General features: G+C 42.4%; 1 protein-coding gene across 7 annotated transcripts in view; it reads right to left on the bottom strand.

The window, feature by feature from the left end:
* Window positions 1-22345, bottom strand: part of FAM214A (family with sequence similarity 214 member A) — a 95834-nt gene extending 73489 nt beyond the window's left edge. Inside the window, exons 1-2 of one of the 7 annotated variants that reach the window (XM_029070078.2) lie at window positions 22259-22345; window positions 21128-21232 (exon numbers count right to left, since the gene is read on the bottom strand). In XM_029070078.2, the coding sequence (XP_028925911.1) occupies window positions 21128-21143 (16 nt within the window). In that variant the 5' untranslated portion in view covers window positions 21144-21232; window positions 22259-22345. The other 6 variants (XM_029070081.2, XM_029070079.2, XM_029070075.2 and 3 more) reach the window with 6 other exon arrangements.
* Window positions 22346-22593: the final 248 nt, after the last annotated feature.

Genomic DNA, 22593 nt, shown 5'->3' with positions numbered 1-22593 from the left:
ACAGAATTGGTAGACGTTCCCTACCTGCAGCAAGCTTAGCTTTTCTGCTTTTTCCCCTTCAGGCCTCTATTTCTTTGTTCTGTGTTTTGATTGTCTGGCCTAGTTTCCACTTTGGGAAACTTCTTTTCTCATGCTTCAGGTTCTTATGCAGTATTTTATTTGGTCAACTGGGTTTCCTCTTCACCCCCTACATGGGATTGTTTAACTCTTGCATCATCAATGTGCTTCCTTACGGAAATAAGATTTCTCTTGGATAACAAAGATGGTATTTTATTCAGTCCTTACTATATGCCAAAACATTAAGCCCTGGAGTAGACACAATATAATCCGATCAGACACTGTCTCTATCCCAGATGGGGCTTGCAGACTAAGAGACAGGGAGGACACCTATTTTATCCCCATTCTAGAGATGAGGAAAGTAAGAAAGTAAGAAAACAGAGTCGGAAACAGAACCTGGCACTCCTGTCTTCCAGTCTCCAGCCACCAGACCAGAGAATGTCTCCCCGAATAAGAACTACTTTTGTCCATTAGATTCCCTTTCACGTTTCAAATTGTAATTTTCTATTGAAAAAGTTATGGCTAAAATTGGTTCTTACCTCTCAGTTCGGCCTACTAATAAAATGAGTTCTGACCAACGTATGTATTTTGGATAGGATGTGATGGCAAAATTAGGGACTGTTTTTCCATAAAATACATGTCTGTCTGGATGCAGTTCTATGCGATGTTAGAAGCGATGGTTTATGTGGAAGCACATAACACTGAACATTGGGTGAGTACTACAACACTGGTTTTCCTTGAAAGGGGGTTCGGTGAGAACTGACTGTATTTCAGCCAAATTTTCAAACATTCTATATTCTACTTTTAATGGATCCTAAGTCCCTTTTCCCAGTTTTATCCCCTCAACTATTTTGTTTAATACCTCTACTCAACAACTAAATGTCAGCTTTTGTCATAGGAATTCACACCTTCTTTGCATATTGCCTTATTAATCCAAAATGAATTTTATGTAGTACTTTAAAAGGAAGGAGAAAATGGACTATCTCTACACTTTATATATGATTATTTTTCAGGAGTTTTCATTATATGAACAAAACATATCAAGATGTGGCCTATAAGAGTCTACTTGGGTCATGTAAATGAAGAAACATCTTAGTTAAATGACTTCATAACATAGTTGGTTTCACTTTACTTTACTTCCTTTTCTTTCTCAAATCAGTATTTAGATATTTTTATAAAAAAAGGCTCTTGGTTTACCAGAACAAACACCCTCTGTTTGTCACCAAAGACCAACTTGAATGTTGAACATTCCTACCAACAGGTAGAAACGCTCAGTACAATGCTCCGCACACAAGTGCTCAATAAATACCATTGATGATGAGAACAGGTACTCCCCAGCTAAAGTAGAGAGATAACAGTTACCCCATTTTCATTACTGAATATGACATTCTTGTGTAACATCAATAAAGGACACCAAAACTCTTAAATTAAGAGCTAAGTTTAATCAATATTAAATGCCAATTATGTATAGAAACAAAATAAAGCCGAAAATTTTGAGTGCATCTGATGGGGAATTTGGAGAAATCTTAATAAATGGTAGCTGAAAGATATAACTTACATAAACTTTCTCTGACTCACCGACAAATATTATAAAATGCTACAGAACTCCAATAAATTCCTTAATAGTACGATATATAAAAACATTAAATTTTTTGCCTATAAAAAACAGTTGGCCTTACCTAAAAAACAGAGACCAGAAAAACACAGCTAAGCACTGTGATTTCCAGGGAAAATAAAGAAGTCAAATATTAGATTTTAGTAAAAATGAGCCAGAATCACTAAGTGTCTCTAATACAAAAACAGGTCAGTTCCTTAAACGTTGCTTCCACTTTTCACTCGGTCCCTAAATATATAAATATTTTGGTGTATGCTGCCTCCAACAAACTCACTTATTCTGAACAGATTTTTTAACTTGGTGTGAATTAAGTTCTAGGTATTTTTAAAATTCTTAATGAGTTTACTCTTATTAACTCACGTCTACCTTCAGTTCTGAACTAGGTGAAACTGGTACAACAAGAGAAAACAATGTGTAATGGTGATGTAGCAATCTTTAGATAATGTCTTGTAAAAGGAAACGTTTGAGAAACTCGATTACGTCTTAAAAAATCATGTCAAAAATCTTAATAAACTTTGGACTACCATTGTCCATTTCGGTATGAGGAACGTCTGAAGAAAGCCTATGTGTAATTTGCTATTGAAAACACACATACTCTCACCGCAACGGAATTTTCATAAAGCCTATACAATCAAAGCTTCCTCCTTTAATCTCTTACCAGTGTCTTCTTATCAGATCATTATTAAATAAGGCCAGTAAATTCATAAGTAGGTTTCTCTCCCTTCCCCCACTCATGTTGTTTAGCTCAGCACAATGATCTTACCTAATTTTGCATTTCAAAAAACTGTGAAGATGATCATCAATAACAACCTAAGCTTAACATCATTTTTCACGGTCATGAAATTCTCAGAGCTGTTCCCTTAATAAAAGTCCACGTAACGAGACCACCCAAACCGTTAAAGGTCTAATCGAAACTGGAAGGAGGAGAGAAAAAAGACATAAAGCAGTTAAAAATACTTCCTTCATTACACACCTTCTCTGGGTAGCCCTCTGTTTCCCCTGTAAACCATACTGGAGTCCTTCTGTAAAAGCAGTTGCCTCTTGGCTGCAAAATAGGCTACACTGTCAGACGCCGAGGGCTCCAGATGTCTGCAGCGGTTAAAACAAAATGTTCAGCTTTGGGTGCATATTCAACCTCTCTCTGTGCAAGACATTTTTCACAAAGGCGGCAGAGTAAGAGTGCACATAGCAACAGCCCTCACAGCTGATTGGACGGAGGGCGTGCTTAAACCCTTCACTGCTTGCTAGGCTACTACGATTTCCTGTCTATTTGGCAGCATTATCATGTTTTCTTTTCTCCTCTTGTGAACTCGGCTGTGTTTGGGCAACTTGAGAGGAAAGAACAGAAAAACAACAAGTACAGAATTGCAGGAGCCACTAAAAATGATACCCTGTGTTGCTATTATTAACCGATTAAAAAGGGGTGATTCTGAAACAGCTCTCCATTAGTGTGTGCATAAAGCTTAAGACAAAGAAGGGAGGGGAAATCAACTTATGTGCAGGATAAAAATTACACTTCATACCTCAAGCAATGCAATACGTACAAAGTGGAACACTTAAAAATGGAATGTTAAAACAATTTGAATACCATCTGATGAGGTAAGAAAACACTATCACTTCACATCTATTTAAGACTGTTCTATTAAAAAAAATATAATAATCTTTGGAATTCCTGCAAAAACACAAAAAGCCATTTTTTTAAAAACCTGCTCCTGGGAGAAGCAGCAAGTGTGAAATTGAAATACCTAAGTTAGATGTTCAGAAATAGTATCCTGCTTTTGTACAATGCTTTTTTCCCTAAGAACTCAAACAAAATTTGGATCACAGTATTATTGTACTTATGAAAACATAATCACCTCTCATCCCCTGCCAATGAGAGTGCTTCTTATTACATAACCAAAGTTCTGATCTGTGTGAAAGTTCAAGGGCCCCCCTCAAAAAAAAAAGAGTTTATATCACGATGCAGCTCAATCAAGTTCTTTAATGTTCATATTTAATTCTATCAATTAACCAATCCACAATTTAGTCCAATTCTACAGTATGGACAATCCTGGGAGTTAGGCCTAAGAACAAATTTGGTTCTACTAAGCAAATTTTCATATTACCTGGGAAGCACGAAGGTTAAATAGACTTAGAACTATTTCAATTCCTCTTAACAGTTTGTCCTAAGGACACCCAACCTTGAATATTTATAGCTTTTTCAACTACTTGAATCTCCTGAAGACTACATTTGCTTTTCACATGATTTATCCCCCAGTCACAATCAAATAAGGACTTTATTACCCATAGCTTGGCACAATTTTAAAAGGTAGGCCATACTCAGAGTTCTTTTAGAATTCTGTTATACTGTACTCTCCCAAACGTTTAGTATAGTTCTCTGCCATAGTACACACTCAGTAAACACCACTGATTGACCGATTTTAAAAAAATACAACCTTAGTTGTCAACAGTCACCTTACATAACAAAGAAAGCAAAACTTGGCTCACTGCATTGGCAACTCCAACAGATCTTTTCTTTTCACTGCAGAAATAATAATAAAAATCACTGCTTCCTTAAACACACCTCACCCTGAACGATTTCATTAAAAAGCATTCTCACTAAGGTATTTAGGTTAATATTTAGTCTTATTCAATCTACTCTTATTCCCAGACAGTCATAGCCGAAGATGCAATGGAGGGGGGTAGGGGGGCTGGAAATCAGTGTTGGAAAACAAGTCCGGCCCTCAGGGAAGTCTTCCAACTCAACAGGCTCTGAGCATCATCAAAAACATTCTTAATATCGACATTTAGAGCTACTGCCCTCTGATGATTATGCCCTGGAGCCTCACATCTAACACTCCAAAATCATTACAGAGCACTTCGCAGAGCTCCACAGGCCTACAAATTGATCCTAAACCGATGGAGAATGAAAGAATGAATGCATCAGGGAAACACCACGCGCAGCCCCAAATTTTCACTAGCAAACCAGCTGAAAGCTGCTACAAATTCGGGTGCTTTCTGTCCAGCAATGCCCGAGAGACTTTTGAGAATGACATAGTGCCGTGCCTAAAGTTCTGGCACAAAATCAGTCCCCGTTGCGTTGACGTTAGGCTCTCTTCCACACAGCCTCTCAGGATGGGACTTGTGAGAAGAACGAATGACAGAAGGATACCGCAACAGCTGCTAGAGCTGAAGTTGGGCAGCCAAAACAATGGGATATAGAGGAAAATGTTTTAAGGGTGCAGTAGAACGAGACCTCGGAAAAAAACACAACATTCTACATCTCAGCTGAAAACTAGGAAAGGAGCGGTGGCAGACAGACCCGTATAGTAGTACATGTCTACCAAGAAAGGAACAGCTCTCCTTGAGTGGAAACTTTGGAGGACTGCAAGGCAACAGGAGCAAAGGCGAAAATAATACCAGGCCCTCTCAAGCCAAGTGCTACTGCCGGGAATAACCGGAGGGCAGACCGGCCTAAAACACTGCTCCGGGAACGGCAAAGTTCGTTCTAAGCAGAGGTCTAAAGCGGCGACTTATGACTCGGAGAAGAAGAGCCAAAAGGAACACCAAGAAGCAACAGAGAGTGACATCAAACGAGAATGGCCCATCTCTATGAGAGAGCACGGGCTGAATGGGATGCGGGTTACGGAGCAGCCTTTCTCCACCTGCATTCACAAATAGCAATTACCAGTAGCAACATCATTTCGGAGAGGCGGCCCGTTCTGATGGAAAGAGCAGAGGACTGAAAATCAGGAGGCCCGGTACTGACCGAATCCCAGCTCTCCTTCCCAACCAGAAGAGCAAGTCACTTTAGCCACAGTTTCCTCATCTGTAAAATGAGGGAAAGATACCTGCTTTCCCTACCTCTTATACTGCGAACCCCATGTGGGACGGCGACTCTGACTGGTCTGTCTGTATTTACCCCAGTGCTTAGCACAGTACTTTGAGACATTGGGAGAGCTGAATAAATTATGGTGCAATGAAAAAGAACTTATGGCTAATCAATAATCAAGCTAAAATCACTTCACGGACTTGATTGATTTGGGCACAGGGATCTGGTGAACGCTCTTTGTCTGCAGAAGAATTTGGCCTACTCTGATTCCAAGAATATGGTTTGTTTACACAACCAAAAATCATAGGGACAAGAAGAAAATGTTCTAGTCTATTTTGGGCTTCCTTCATACTACATTGTCAAAATGGACTAGGACAAGGGCTATTTATATTCTAAGCCTACTGGGCAAGGACTTTACGCTGCATACAGTGCCTACCTAGCATGCGGCTAGCACCCAGTAAAGGTATACTATCTAATTAAAATGCTTTTTAATAACTTATGGTTTATCATCCTGTTTTAGTCATGTAAACATCACAGCATATTCTCCCATCATCTATTCTTCATTTTTCAACCAGCTATGTATAACTGCTAATTTTATTTTTTGAAAGCAGTATTAGGTGGGAGTCTGCTTGGGGCGAGGGGAGTTTTACAAGTATTTACAATATTAGGCCCCTAGTAAGTGTTTAACAAATACAGTAAGAACAGTAACAACCATAATTGTATTTGTAATATTATTACTAGAACAACAGAAAAACTCCCGTAAATAGACCCGCCGAGGCCATTATTTTGTTTGGAAAAAGGGTTTAAATGGCTCTATGCTTTCTAAATTATTTATGGAGTAATGTTTTTGTGTATTTCTTTTTGTACTGTATTACCTTTACACGTCAGTATGATTGCTATTTACAACAAGACTTCATTCAGTTCTGCCATAATATGTTTTCACTATGTGTTTTGGCTAGATCATTTAGGGAACTAGGAAACGTTCTTCTGGCATACTATAGTGAGGTTTAGCAAGAACGCCCCTGCCCCCCACCCCCACCCCTTGTTATAAGAGAACTGAATAGTCATTGATGTAGCTACACTGCTGATCTGTAATTGATTGACTACCCAATTTGGGCAACTTTGGAAAAAGCAGGGCCTCCAACCTAGCTCCAATTTATAACATTGTTCCTATTAAAGAATTGGTTTCGACTTGCATTTTAAGATGCAATATTGAGAAACCTATTGTGTCATAAATCTGAGGACAGGGTGTAATCTGGCACCAGAGGCTCAGGTACCATGTGCCAAGCGGGGCCTGGGCAAAGTCCTGTCACACAGTGTAACTAAAGCCTCCTGCCAGCAAGCGAATTAGGTTACTGGCGCTTATCCTCCCCCTGAAGCCAAATTTGCAACTGGTTTCAAAGGAATATGGTAAGAGAATAGAAGGAAGCTCTTCTCCCTTTTGAAGCCTGAGCAATGTAGAGCCCTCCTAAATCTGAAAGAGAACTTAACTGATTACTTGAAATAAGAACACAAATGACAATTTCTTGTTTTCCAAAAGTCACCTGACAGAATAGAAAGTGTGCTGATTTTAGAAAAATGAGAAAAGTGCAGTGAGCAAAATCAATGGAAGTTAGGGAGCTAAATTAATTGCATTTTAAATTTTCATGATTATTCCAATCTAAAGATTTGTGTTATTACCATAACACATTACTCATAAATTAAATTATTCCTCCGACATGTGTGATGGTCTATTGGAGTCGTTTAATCTCACAGTTCATACTATGAGGAGCTCATTGATTACCTACATGAAGTCTAATTACGGCTTAAAGCTATTATAGTTATTATAGTCACTCCCCATTACTTATATTCAAAAAAAGGTGCTACAACTTGTCATGGGTTAAAACTAGTTCTTAATTTGATATAGAGTAAGATGGTCATTCTGCATATCCATGGCCCATTCTGGTAATTAATGATGCATATTTTAATCCTCCAATTATTTCATGGAACCAGGGTCTGCAATGGTAGACTAAGAACTAATAACTACTGAGGTAAAGAAAAATTAGTTCACCCTCCTCCTCCACCAGTAAAATTTCAAAATCTAAGTGTCTGTAACACTTTGAAAGTGTATTAAATTTTAAATGAAAAGAAATGTTATTTAGCCTTTAAAGTTTTTCTACTAAAATCCCAAAGTGCTTTTCACACAAATAATGATAATGTTGATTTTAGCACTGTGGGATTTAGGACACTTGTCCTAATTTCACTAATTTCATCTAGACGGTAAGCTCTTGTGAGCAGGGAATATGTCCAACAACTCTGTTGTACTCTCCCAAGTGGTTAAGTATAGTGATCTGCACACAGTAAGATTTGAATAAATACCATTGATTGATTTCCCTTTTCATGGGACTGCACAAAATCAGAGAGGTATCGCTTCAGTAGGGATACTGACTTTATCTTCACTACACATTTTGGCTAGAACATTGGTAGGTATTTGGGGAATATTTGTTTAGAAAGACTAGCCTGCTTGACTAGGGTGCCGTGCTAGAAGAAATGGTTGCCTACACACCACTCATTGCACACAGCACTGGGCAACATAACTACTGTGGTACATATAGGTGCTCCCTAACACAGGCTTCCGTGAGGGTACCTGCTTAGCCTGTTGAATGTCATCAAACCACATAATTCCAGACCTACAACTCTACTTTGAAGCCTAAACGATCAAAAAGGGGGCAGGGCTTTTAAAAAGAGAGACACTGTTTTACACCCACACAACCCACAGTTATCCCTAGATAGAGGAGTCTTAGACCAAAGTAGTCCTAGTTTGCCGGCCCTATTCCCAGCGTTTTGGCACTTTGCTAAGTCTTTCGTTGTGGAGATCTGGGGCAAAAAAGCCTATAGTTTCTACTAAAAATAAATCGCAACCGATATGCTCACATTATGCAGGCCTGCTCAATTTGGTGCAATCATTTCTAAAACAATGCTCATCTCACTTCATAAACTATGTGTTTATTCTAAACAAGCACTCCTTATTGAAAACTTTTTAATTTTATTGCCCCAAAAATATTTTCCATGAACATTTCTGTGGGGTGCAGCTGGGGTTAATTACCAATCTCAGTTCTATTTTAAGAGTAGAAGGAAACAGATGAAACAAGGTGAGAGAGCCCAGAGCTTCATGAGATCATGCAAACTAGTTGGCTGATAAGAAAAAAAGTTTTAATCCAGAAATCCCAGGCAGTCCAATGTCCTTAAACACTTAAAATATTTCACAGCATATATCCATAAAGTTATATACTCACTGGGGAGGTTAAGAAAATCATTTGTAAATGAGGTTAGGAAACAAGCCTTCCTTTTCTTAAAAGCTTAGGTTATTAAACCTCATTGTTTTGTACCCGATTATAAAATTTAGGATGATAATCACTGTATCTATTGAGCTCTTACTATGTGCAGAGCACTGTACTAAACACTTGGGAGAGTACAATCCAACAGAATTAGTGGACTGCTCCCTGCCTATAACAGGCTTACAATCTAGTGGGAGAGACAGACGTTAATCTGTACAATGTATAATTTCAAGATGTACTCAATGCTTCAGAAACTCAATAAATATTTGAGCTATTTAAAATGGTCTGCAACAACCATCCTTCCCAGCTTACCTCTGTGATCTTCTAAAATAAAAACATATTATTTTAAGAGGATTACCCTACTTTCGAACCTGCTTTTTACTGCAGTAAAATACCACTTTATATCAATTTCTCATTTACAAAAGTGGTTTTCCAAATCCACTGCGAAGGATCGAAGATTTCTGCACTAAAAACTTCACTTAAAAAACTGTTCAAGTCAATGACTTTCCCATAAATAGTGTATTCCAGTCTTTGAACCTTCAGCTATTGCCTACTATATTAACTTGTGTTCCGTGTCCTCGTGTTCTACCGGCCCTGAGGGCCATTACAAAATAAAACCACCAAGGTGATAGACGGCCAGAGGTGATAGACGGCCAGACACCTTATGCTTGCTCACTGGTGAGAACGGCCAGACACCTTATGCTTGCTCACTGGTGAGAACCGGGGAGACCAGTAAGCAGCGTGCACAGAAGAACATACACAATTTTGGGATTTCTCTGCCATGTCTTCCAGTTGGTACATCTATGTCCTTAGATCTGTAACCTCTGGGCATTTGATATTTGCCCTACCCCGTCAACCCCACAGTCCTTATGTAGATATTTATAAATTATACATTATAAGTTATGCATTTCTATTAATGTTTGTCACCCCTCTAGACTGTAAGCTTGTTGTGGGCAGGGAACGTTAATCTGTTAATAATGTTGGTATTTGTTAAGCGCTTACTATGGGCAGAGCACTGTTCTAAGCGCTGGGGTAGATATACGGTAATCAGGTGGTCCCACGTGAGGCTCACAGTTAACCCCCATTTTACAGATGAGGTAACTGAGGCACAGAGAAGTTAAGTGACTTGCCCACAGTCACACAGCTGACAAGTGGCAGAGCCGGGCTTCAAACCCATGACCTCTGACTCCCAAGCCCGGGCTCTTTCCACAGAGCCACACTGCTTCTCTGTTCTACTGTGCTCTCCCAAGCTCTAGTACGGTGCTCTGCACATCGTAAGCACTCAGTACTATTGATGATGGTGACGATGATGATGACCCCAAAGCAAGGCAGGTGTTCCTGGGGCACGCAAGCTCCAGATATGTGGCCTGGAACATTCTTCTTCTTCATATCCGATAGACAATTACTCTCCCCCCTTCAAAATCCTATTGAAGTCTCCTCCTAGAGGCCTTCCCTGACTAAGCCCTCATTTCCTCTTCTCCCACTCCCTTCTGCGTCGCCGTGATTTACACCCTTTATTCACCCCTTCCTCAGTCCTACAGTACTTATAATAATAATGATGATGGTATTTGTTAAGCACTATGTGCCAAGCACTGTTCTGAGCGCTAGGAAAAATACAAGGTTATCAAGTTGTCCCACTTGGGACTCCACAGTCTTAATCCCCATTTAAAGGTGAGGTAACTGAGACAGAAAAGTTAAGTGACCTGCCTAAAGTCACATAGCTGACAAGTGGCGGAACCCATGACCTGACTCTCAAGCCTGTGCTCTTTCCACTAAGTCACGCTACTTATATGCTTATTATGGGCATGGAATGAGCCTACCAACTCTGTTATATGCTCCCAAGTGCTTAATACAGTGCTCTGCACACAGTACATACTCAATAGATAAGATTGATTGATTGATATGTAAGAGTCGGGTGGAGCAAAGAAATTGTTACAACTTCTTTAACCATTTTGATCCCTTTCACACATTCCTTTTCTCCTTCTCCATGCCCACTTTGATCTCTAGGGACTTCAATAGCCACACAGATGTTCCCGATGGCCCCTCTGTTGCCCACCTTCTATCAATCCTCAACTCCGCCGACCTCCTTCTCCACCCTACCTCTCCCATTCACCAACTTGGACACACACTCTATCTTCTCATCTCTAACCACTGCCTAATCTCTACCCTCACCAACTCTGAAATCCCTCTCTCTGACCCCGAACTTCTCACTTGCCTCCTCTCCCACAGTCCTCCTCCCCGTAAATCTGTGCTATTCCCCCAGAGAGACCCCCAATCTCTAGACCCCATCCAACACTCTCATCACACCCTGCTTAGCCTCCAAACCCAATCTACCCACACTTGATCAACAAACAGATGTTCTCAACATCACCCTCTCTACTCAATTCAACTCACTCATTCCCCTAGCCCTTTGTCGCTCTCATACCACTAACCCACAGCCCTGGATCGCCTGCATTGTCCGCCTCCTTCGCTTTTGTGCTCGGTCTGCAGAATGCTGCTGGTGGAAATCTAAATATTGGGCTGACTTTGTCCACTTCAAATTTATCCTTGCTTGCTTTAACTCTGCCCTCCCCTCTGCCCGGCAAAACGATTTCTCTTCCCTTATTGACAGCCCTGCCCATCGCCCGCGCCCGCTGCTCCAGACATTCCCTCCTCAGGCCCTGTGTCCCTCTGCTTACCCCAACTCTTGCCCCCAGTGGCCAAGCCATCTACTTTATTAATCAGAAGCAGCATGGCTCAGTGGAAAGAGTACAGGCTTGGGAGTTAGAGGTCATGTGTTCTAATTCTGGCTCCGCCGCTTGTCAGCTGTGTGACCTTGAGCAAGTCACTTAACTTCTCTGGGCCTGTTACCTCATCTGTAAAATGGGGATGAAGACTGTGAGCCCTATGTGGAACGACCTGATCACCTTGTATCCCCCTACCGCTTAGAACAGTGCTTTGCACAGATTAAGTGCTTAACAAATGTCATTATTATTATTATTAATAAGAAAATCAAATTAAGGGAGTGTGAGCTCCCTAATATTTCCTGTGCCCCTCCAGAGTCCCTCCTCCTCCTGGCCCCCTCTTTAACTTTCCCATCCTTCCCAGGAGTATCTCCAGAGACGATTTCCTGCCTCCTCTCAAATGTTTCCCCTTCCACATGTGCATTGGATCTCATTCCTTCGCACCTTATAAAAACTCTCGCCCCCCTCCCTCCTTCCCCCGCCAACAGCCATCTTCGACTGTTCATTTTCCAATGGCTTCTTCCCCACTGCCTTCAAACATGCCCATGTATGTCCCATCCTAAAAAAAACACCCTCCCTTGACCCCACAGTTCCCTCCAGTTATTGCCCCATCTCCATCCTACCATTCCTCTCCAAACTCCTTGAGCGAGTCGTCTACACCCGCTGTCACAAATTCCTTTCCTCCAATCCTCTCCTGGATCCCCTCCAATCTGTCTTCCGTCTCCTTCACTCCACTGAAATCACCCTCTCAAAGGTCACCAGTGATCTCTTTCTTGCCAAATCCAACTGCTTCTACTCCATCCTAATCCTCCCCGACCTCACAGATGCCTTTGACACTGTGGACCACCCCCTTCTCCTGGAAACGTTACCCAACCTTGGATCCACTGGCTCCGTCCGCTCCTATTTCTCCTCTTATCTCTCTGGCCATTCATTCTCAGTCTCCTACTTAGGCTCTCCCTCTGCCTCCCATCCCCTAACTGTGGGAGTCCCTCAAGGTTCAGTTCTGGGTCCTTCTATTCTCCATCTACATTCATTCCCTTGGAGAACTCATTTGCTCCCATGGCTTCAACTACCACCTCTAATCTATACCCAAATCTACATCTCCTCCCCTGATCCTGTTGTTAGGCAGGGATTGTCTCTGTTGCCGAATTGTACATTCCAAGCGCTTAGTACAGTGCTCTGCACACAGTAAACTCTCAATAAATACAATTGAATGCTCTCTCTCCCTCTCTCCAGGTTCGCATCTCCTCCTGCCTTCAAGATGTCCTCCTGTCACCTCAAATGTAACATGTCCAAAACAGAGCTCCTTATCTTCCCACCCAAACCCCTCCTCTCCTGGACTTTCCCGTCACTGCAGGCGGCACCACCATCCTTCCTGTCTCACCAGCCCCTAACCTTGGTGTTATCCTTGACACTTCCCTCTCATTCAACCCACGTATTCAATCTGTCACCAAATCTCGTCAGTCCCACCTTCACAGCATTGCTAAAAACCCCCCTCACCTCTCCATCCAAACTGCTAGCACATTAGTATAATCATTTATCCTATCCCATCTATATTACCGCATCAGCCTCCTTGCTGACCTCCAAACCTCCTGCCTCTCCCCACTCCAGTCCGTTACTTCACTCTGCTGCCCAGATCATCTTTTTACAGAAACTTTCAGGACGTGTCACTCTCCTCCTCAAAAACCTCCAGGGGTTGCCTATCCACCTCCGTATTAAACAAAAAGTCCTCACCATTGGCTTTAAAGCTCTCCGTCACCTTGGCCCCTTCTTACCTCACCTCCCTTCTCTCCTTCTTCATCCCAGCCCCCACACTTTGCTCCTCTGGTGCTAACCTTCTCACTGTGCCTCCACCTTTCCTGTCTCGCCGCCAACCCCTGGCCCACATCCTACCGCTGGCCTGGAACGCCCTCCCTCCTCAAATCCACGGACAATTGTTCTCCCCCCTTCACAGCCTTACTGAAGGCACATCTCCTCTGATAAGGCTTCCCAGACTAAATCCCACTTTTCCTTATCTCCCACTCCCTTCTGCATCACCTTGACTTGCTCTCTTTTCTCTTCCTCCCTCTCCCAACCCCACAGCACTTATGAACATATCTGTAATTTTATTTACTTGTACCCCCTCTAGACTGTGAGTTCATTGTGGGCAGGGATTGCCACTCTTTATTGCTGTTCTGTGCTTTCCCAAGCACTTAGTACAGTGCTCTGCACACAGTAAAGACTTAATAAATATGAGTGAATGAACATATTCTCCTCCTCCGGAATACAGCTTATAAAATAGGCAACTAGGATTCCCCTAACTTTTAAGGGGCCCCTCACTGTTTTAAAAAGTGTTTGAAAAAGTGCAAAGCTATGTATTCAACAGTGCCATGGGAGGTTGTGAATATAAAAAGTGCTGGGGTGATATCTTTTATGTCTCCCTCTTAAAACGTAAACCCCTTGTGGGCAGGGGCTATGTTTCTTACATCTACTATGCTCTCTCCAAAACTTACTACAGTGCTTCCCACTTGGTATTCTCTCAATAAATACCCCTGATTAATTGCTTTTTCTAAGATTTTTTTTTTACTGGCCATTTAAATAATCGTTTACTTATCTTCTCACTTTCTGAAATAAGGCTTAAATTTAAATTCCATTGCACAGATGCCTCATACTTGAAGAGAGAAATGGAGAAACTCTATAGCGTAGCACGGTTATGGGGTAATATCAGTGATCGCAGATTCTAAATCTAACACACCGATCATTTTTCGCAATGGTTTACATCCACCCAACCTTTTTATATTGACCCAGAAGTGTTTAAATTCAGGGATCTCATGATCAACCTTTCCTATTTCTCCCCCTTTTCTAAGAGGCATTTAAGCCTCATGATGCAGCACTTCCAAAGTCATCTTGATGTCCCTGTAAAGCAAGAAAGATTATTACATCTGAACTGCTCTACACCTAACTTTTGTTCCTTAAACAACTGAGATTTGATGCCTTCCAACACATTAAATCTAAGTGTCTAGATTTGAAAAGACAATTCATTGGAGATATCAGAAAAATCTTAATTGGGTTGTCTTTCGTTGAATATATGGACTGTTAAAAACAAACTTCCCATTTTGCCTTGCCCACAACTATTTCACAGGGAACAGGCCATTTACTTTAATGTAAAGGCTAAAACTGAGTCAACTCTAAATGAATCCAAATTTAAATTTAAGGATTTAAATACAACTTTCAAAATCCAAAAGCAATACATTTGGGAAATCTTTTTGTGGTCAGATTGAAGAAGAACAAACATCTTGCCTTGAACACCTGCACTGAAAAGAGAAAACCGGCTTTCCAATAATCCTTCCTTACACAGGAGTCCCAAGATTCTCCTTTTAATGATCTTTTTCTTCCTTTTTCAAATAAATGATAATGCTCAGAAGTAGCATTTCCTGGCCTTAGAGTAACAACTTTAGCAAAATAGCTGCAGTTTTTCTGGGAAAAAAAAAGATTTAAAAAAGTCTGTAACAGTAAATGCAAAATCCCTCAATGTTCTTTTTTTTAATGTAATTTGCACCCTACAAGATATACATACTGCCAAGAGGACACAATGCTGTGTGACTCCTTATATGAATCGAGCATCCCAGAAGTGAGCTCATCTCAGGGATGACCCGATCATGTACATAAGACAGAGCACTTAAAAAACAAAATAATAATAATGGTGGGAAAAGCCGAGTTTAGTAAAACAACTGAGCTAAAGAAAAATATTTGATGATAGCAAGTTTTTCAAGGGCAGGGTCTGTCATTTACTTCTCTTTAATGTTTCTAAATAAATGCTCTGCACATTTAATGGACTGTGTGGAATAATTTTTACTGATCTGTGATATCACATCTTTCGCTGAACTTGATCAATGGTATTTATTTAGCACTTACTGTGTTTCTGAGCACTGTATTAAGCACTCGGGAGAGTACATGGGTCAGCGTGTCTCAGTTGAAAGAACCCGGGCTAGGGAGTCAGAGGTCATGGGTTCGAATCCCGGCTCTGCCACTTGTCAGCTGTGTGACTGTGAGCAAGTCACTTCACTTCTCTGTGCCTTAGTTACCTCATCTGTAAAATGGGGATTAACTGGGAGCCTCACGTGGGACAACCTGATTACCCTGTATCTAGCTCAGCGCTTAGAATAGTGCTCTGCACATAGTAAGCGCTTAACAAATATCAACATTATTGGGAAGCAGCATGGCTCAGTGGAAAGAGCCAGAGATTAGGAGTCAGAGATCGTGGATTCAAATCCTGGCTCTGCCACTTGTCAGTTGTGTGACTGTGGGCAAGTCACTTAACTTCTCTGGGCCTCAGTTCCCTCATCTGTAAAATGGGGATTAAGACTGTGACCCTCATGTGGGACAACCTGATTACCCTGTATCTACCCCAGCGCTTAGAACAGTGCTCTGCACACAGTAAGCGCTTAACAAATACCAACATTACAATAGAGTTGGTAAACCCGATTCCCACCCACAATGAGAGAGGAGATGGACATTAATATAAATTACAGATATGTACATAAGTGCTGTGGGGCTGAAGGAGGGGTGACCATCAAGTGACCAAAGGATACAGAACCAAGTGTAAGAAAGGAAAAGTAAAAGGAAGGCAACATTGGGTGCTCTGCAAACTTCACATTAGATTAATAATGTACTAAACACATTTTTCAAAATCACATATAGTATAACTTGATTAAGAGTAGCAAACTATTACGACTACCCACTCCCCCCCGGGGAATTTTGGAATAATTTGACTCCTTTCCTCTTACTGGTTAGATGGGAGGCCTTCTCTTTTAACCTTATCTGTATCAGAAAATCAGAAGACACGCCAACTATATAACCATTTGGCAGCAACAGGTCTAGGAAGACCTATCAGGGGAACTAGATAAGAGCCCAATAAGGCCAGCCTTTGACATGCTGGTGGCAAAGTATATCCAGAGGGAGCCTATCCTCTTTCTTTTTCAAAGGTATCCAACCACCCCCTTTCATTTGCTCTGACTACTGGAGTCGCCCAACTGCCCTTCAAACTTTGTCTGAAATATCGCAGCTGGATGATTTGGTATTCTCTCATCCTTTAAGCAGAAGTTTAAAATCCAGCCCTCCAACGGGGTCATAAAAGGGGTTCCTTTACACAGCAGACTGTAGGGTTTGCTTGGAGAGGAATTCAGGTCCCTGCTCTTAAGCCGATCTTCTCAAAGGTTTTAGTTTCAGTTCTCCATGAAGGTGATTTCAACTGGTTAATAATAACGTGGTACCTTATCAAAAGGCCAGCTCCTCTGTTTTAATAATAATAACAACCGTATTTCTTAAGCATCTACTATGTGCCGAGTATCATACTAACCACTGAGGTAGATAATAATGTTGGTATTTGTTAAGCGCTTACTATGTGCCAAGCACTGTTCTAAGCGCTGGGGTAGACATAGAGGAATCAGGTTGTCCCACGTGGGGCTCACAGTCTTAATCCCCATTTTACAGATGAGGGAACTGAGGCACAGAGAAGTTAAGTGACTCGCCCACAGTCACACAGCCGACAAGTGGCAGAGCTGGGATTCGAACTCATGAGCCCTGACTCCAAAGCCCATGCTCTTTCCACTGAGCCACGCTGCTTCTCTCTCAATCAATGATGTTTATTGACTGCTTACTGTGTGCAGAGACTGTACTGAGCGCTTGGGAGAAGACAGTACAACAGAGTTGGTAGACACATTCCCTGCCCACAGCGAGCTTACAGTGTAGCGGGGGAGGTGCAAGATAAATGAGGTTGGATGCAATCTCTGCCCCACATGGGGCTCACAGTGTATGAGGAAGGAGAGCTGGTATTTAATCCTCAATTTGCAGATGAAAAAACTGAGACAAAGAGAAGTTAAGTAACCTGCCCAAGGTCACACAGCAGACTACTTCCTTCCTCAAGGTGACTTTATTTTCTTTCTTCTCCCTGGCCTGACATTTTTGTTGCATTTTGCAACCACAAGGAACTGGCTATTGGCAGGTGTCAGATCAATTTTATCATGCGCATGCTGATTGTTCTCCATTCTTTCCTTTTAACTCTTCTCTCCACCAAATCCTCCCCCTCCATTTCTTACCTCTACCTTAATAGCTCATTAGTATGTAATGGGGTTGTGACTATCTAGTCCATTGACTATTGCCTCAAGATAGGCAGTGCTTGCTCTGAATCTCTGTGAAGATCAATTAATCAGTACTATTTATTGAGTGCTTGACTGTGTGCAGAACACTGTACTAAGCGCTTGGGAGTGTACCAAGATGTCGGTAACCTCTAGCCCATTTCAAAATTGAAGTTCTAACTTATTTCAAAAATCTATATTCTCACCTCAAATGCCTCCATTCACGACCAAATCGATGATATCTATCAGTTTATCGAAGAGAGGCTCATCTCTGTGAGGTCCCATGACAACAGCCTTTATATTGTGGAAATAATGACATTAAAATAACCACTGGTAGAGCTATGAAAATATGAATTGCTGGTACTCTTAGGCACCCTTTCGGAATTTGAAGTTTCTCAAATTTGGATGTTGGCTCACTAAGCTGAAGGCGCATGTATTATACATATTTGGCTCTTGGCGGTGGAAGATACGCATGAATTCTTCACTGTTCATTTTCATAAAACTGAACAGGTGATTGTACACTTGGCTGGTTGCTATCCTATGGTGCAGTGGCTCGACGGCACGCACCACACGCAAACCCTCACACTGTTATACCAATTCACGTTTGAATCCGAGTGCCTGTGGAACTAGTTGAACCTTAGGGTCTCGCTGGAGACCAATGCCAAAGGATCGACTAAATAACATGACAGTTCGATTGGTAAAATAGTCATTCGGTTTCTTTATTTGGGATCCAAAACATACTTCATATTGCTGGTGACTTAAGCATTGCTTAATATGTTCTACTTTAACAATGTCTGAAGACTGTGATCGTGAAATGTATTCGGAACACTAGATATACAATTCTTTGCATATTGACAAAAAAAAATATCCTGAGATGAAATCTTGGAGAGGTACATCCACAGCTTAAAGAGTGATGACTTTTGTATCTGTTGGTCTTCCTTAGCAAACTACATCAGTTCTTGTATTTTGGGTCTTTTATTACTAGCTTTAGAAAAAGAAAGTCAGATAAAGCATTTTGAACTGCTCTAGTTAAGTCTACCTATAAGTGAACAAAAAACCATGCAAATATTGACTTTGGTTTTATTTGCTTATTTATTTGGAGATGCAAGAATTGACCTTGATGATAGCTTTCAAATGTCACTGTTGGAATCTGACAACTAAACTGGCTCCCAAATGAAACTCACTCAGGAATAGCTAGGCCCTTTAAAGACGTGCCACTACACAGCTGCATAAACTTACCTGTTTTCAAGTAAAAATAATAAAACCAAATAAATCGAAAACCCAGTATCTTAGAGATTTTACTTGGGTTTTTCCTACATCTTATTCAGAAAACAGAACAGTGTCCAAATGTTAAGTTACACTGAAAAAAAAAACAGATCTGAAATTGGTAAAACCACATTACCAAATACTATGTAGAAAAATATTCACTGCCTAATAATAATAATAATGTTGGTATTTGTTAAGCACTTACTATGTGCCGAGCACTGTTCTAAGCGCTGGGGTAGACATAGGGGAATCAGGTTGTCCCACAGTCTTAATCCCCATTTTACAGATGAGGGAACTGAGGCACAGAGAAGTTAAGTGACTTGCCCACAGTCACACAGCCAACAAGTGGCAGAGCTGGGATTCGAACTCATGAGCCCTGACTCCAAAGCCCGTGCTCTTTCCACTGAGCCACGCTGCTTCTCTAATAGATATCTGAATTTCAAATAGCTACATCACAGTCACTTTACAACCTCAAAGATGAGGTAGATTTTGTAGACTTAAAACAGATCTTAAAAATAAAACCAAGATCAGAGCAGGAACTAATCCAGTATAGAGTTATAAATTACAAATGGCTTAAGAATTTTAGATATCTGAAGAGCTAAGCAAAAATATAAGGCTTGTTCCTAATTTGATTTCTTGGATTTTTTTTAAAAACAAAAGCAAAAGTAGTATAGACTCCTGAATTCTATAAAGGTGGCCCCTGCCATCGATCCCCCAACAAAATTAAAAATAAAGGTTTCCAGGCCGTTTCTATTTCTTGAAAAGTACTACATTATGTACAGGATAATTCCTAAAAATCCAGATTTAGAAATGAGGCAATAACTTTAATTCAAGCCCCCCCCCTTCCCCCCACAACCCTCCCTCCAGTTTATCTATGAATCAGAGTTGTATACAATCCTGGATATCCAACAAATGCAATTATTTGGCTTGTCCAGAAAGCATAAAAATAAGATAACAGTGTACGACAGGAAATCAAGAATGCAATATATTAATCTGGGCTTGATTTCCTCTTCTCCTTTCCCTCTCCAAAAAAATCCATTCGTCAAAGACTAAGTAAATCTTATCAAGATTACAATTTGGTTCAAGAAGATTTACTTCGACTTATATTGCCATACAACTTCATCACCTGAAATTTTTAAAACAAAATGAGCCCCCGAACTGAAGAGTGACAATCTGCCCAATTCATTCATTCGATCCTATTTACTGAGCGCTTCCTGTGTGCACAGAGCACTGTACTAAGCGCTTAGAAAATACAATTCAGCAATAGAGACAATCCCTGCCCACAACGGGCTGACAGTCTGGAAGGGGGGCGACAGACATCAAAACAAGTAAAGGGGCATCAATAGCAATATAATTCTAGACAGATAGATATCATAGATACACATCTGCAGCCCTGGATGGTGTGTGCATTAAATGTTTCAATCTGGCCTGGTTGTTATTATACACTTGCAATCGTTCCTTTAAAAAAAAAGTCATGCTTAAACCCTCCATAGAACAACGACAATTTAAAAAAAAGAACTTTATACAGGTATCAGATTAAGATTGGGAAAAAAACTATACAGGTAGGATTCGGGGGAAAAAAAGCTATACAGGTATCGGCTTAATTAGGATTCAAAAAAAACTATACAAGTATAAGATTAATTAGGATTCGGGAAAAAAAAACTACACAGGTATCAGACTAATTAGTATCCAGGAAAAAACACTATACAGGTATCAGATTAATTAGGATCCGATAAAAAAACTATACAGCTACCAGATTAATTAGGATCGAGGGGGGAAAAAAACCTATACAGGTATCAGATTAATTAGGATCCGGGGAAAAAACTATACAGGTATCAGATTAATTAGGATTCGGGAAAAAAACTATACAGGTATCAGATAGGATCCGGGAAAAAACCTATACAGGTATCAGATTAATTAGGATCCGGGAAAAAACCTATACAGTTTCAGATTAATTAGGATCCGGGAAAAAAAATCTATACAGTTTCAGATTAATTAGGATCCGGGAAAAAACCTATACAGGTATCAGATTAATTAGGATCTGGGAAAAAACCTATACAGGTATCAGGTTAATTAGGATTCAGGAACAAACCTATACAGTATCATATTAATTAGGATTGGGGAAAAAACCTATACAGTATCAGATTAATTAGGATTGGGGAAAAAAACTATACAGGTATCAGCTTAATTAGGATTCGGGAAGGAAAAAAAAGAGAATTTACCTCTTTCCGGTTTCATCTTCACCCCAAATTTCCACCCAGGGACCTCCTTGAAAGCCGCTTGGGAGTCCTCCCCCTTCTTCTGTAGGAATGCCGTCGTGGCTGCTCCTGGTCCAATTTATAAACGTTCGAAAACACAAAATGAAAGAAAAAGAGATTATGCTGTCAAAAAAAACCCAAAAACAAAACAAAAAAAACCCAAAACCCAAAAAGAAAACCCCCAAAACCTAGCTCTCACGGGAAAACTACCGCTAGCAACTAGGCCTCTTCCTGGCTCCCACTGTGGTGACGGGAGAAGCAGCAGGTCCGAGGGGAGGGAGAAAAACCACCCCAAAAACCAACAAAAACGTCGGTCCTGGCGAGCGTCTCTGGGTGCGGGCGTGTGAGTCTCTGTCTCCCTCCGGGTCTCTGGGCCTGGCGGGGGGGAGGCTCCTGGGTCTCCCCGGCCGCAAAGCCCATCTATTTCCAAGGGGGGAGACAGGGGGTTCATTCAATAGTATTTATGGAGCGCTTACTATGTGCAGGGCACTGGCCTAAGCGCTCGGCAGGGACAAATCGGTAACAGAGCGAGCCGGTCCCTGCCCTTTGACGGGCGCACAGTCTAGTGGGGGGGGGGGGGGGAGGGACAGACAAGAACGATAAATAGAATCAAGGGGACGAACATCTCCTTAAAACATTTTTTTTAAATGTTTTAAAAAGGAAGAGAAAAGAGAAGGCGTCCCCAAGGGGAAGCGGGGCGGAGGGTGTCCTGGGCAATGGCCGGGCGTCCTGGGCAATGGCCGGGCTGGGCCGCCCCTTCCTCCTCCGGCCCCGCCGCCGCCGCCGCCGCCGCCGCCGCCGCCCGGGGGGGAGAGAGAGGGGGCCCCGCGCCTCAGCGCCGCCCTAGGCCCGGCCCACCTGGCGGGCCCCGGTTCTCTATTACTAATATTGCGGCGAGGAGCCCCGCCAGTCCTTCTCCCCCGGCCCCGGCCCCGGCCCCGGCCCTGGGCCGACCGGCCCGTCCGCCCGCCCCCGGCCGGTCCTCCTGCCCCGGCCCCGCTCGCCCGCGTCTGAGGGAGCGGGCGAAGGGGGGGCGGGAGGGGGGGAGGGGGGAAGGGCCCCCTGGGCGGCCCCGTGCCCCGGCCCGGCCCTCACTGCTGCCGTGCGCCCGGCTCCTCCGCCCCCATGCCCTCCGGGTGCCCCTCCGGGTGCCCCTCCGGGTGCCCCTCCGGCTGCCCCTCGGGGTGTCCCTCGGGGTGTCCCTCGGGGTGTCCCTCGGGGTGTCCCTCCGGCTGCCGGTCCTTCCTTCCTTCCTCCCGCCCCGCTCCCTGTCAAACCCCGGGCGCGCTCACGTGGCCCCGCACCGGCCCGGCCGCCCCTCCCCCTCCGCGCCTGACGTCACTTCCGCCCCCAGCCCTCCCCTCCCCGCGACGACCCGCGTTGCCACGGCAACGGAGGCGCGGGCCCGGGCGCCCCGGCCGGGGGGGGGG

This window comes from Ornithorhynchus anatinus, chromosome 8 (genome assembly GCF_004115215.2).
Source record: "Ornithorhynchus anatinus isolate Pmale09 chromosome 8, mOrnAna1.pri.v4, whole genome shotgun sequence".
NCBI classification, from domain to species: domain Eukaryota; kingdom Metazoa; phylum Chordata; class Mammalia; order Monotremata; family Ornithorhynchidae; genus Ornithorhynchus; species Ornithorhynchus anatinus.
This window is presented reverse-complemented; position numbering and strand designations above follow the sequence as displayed.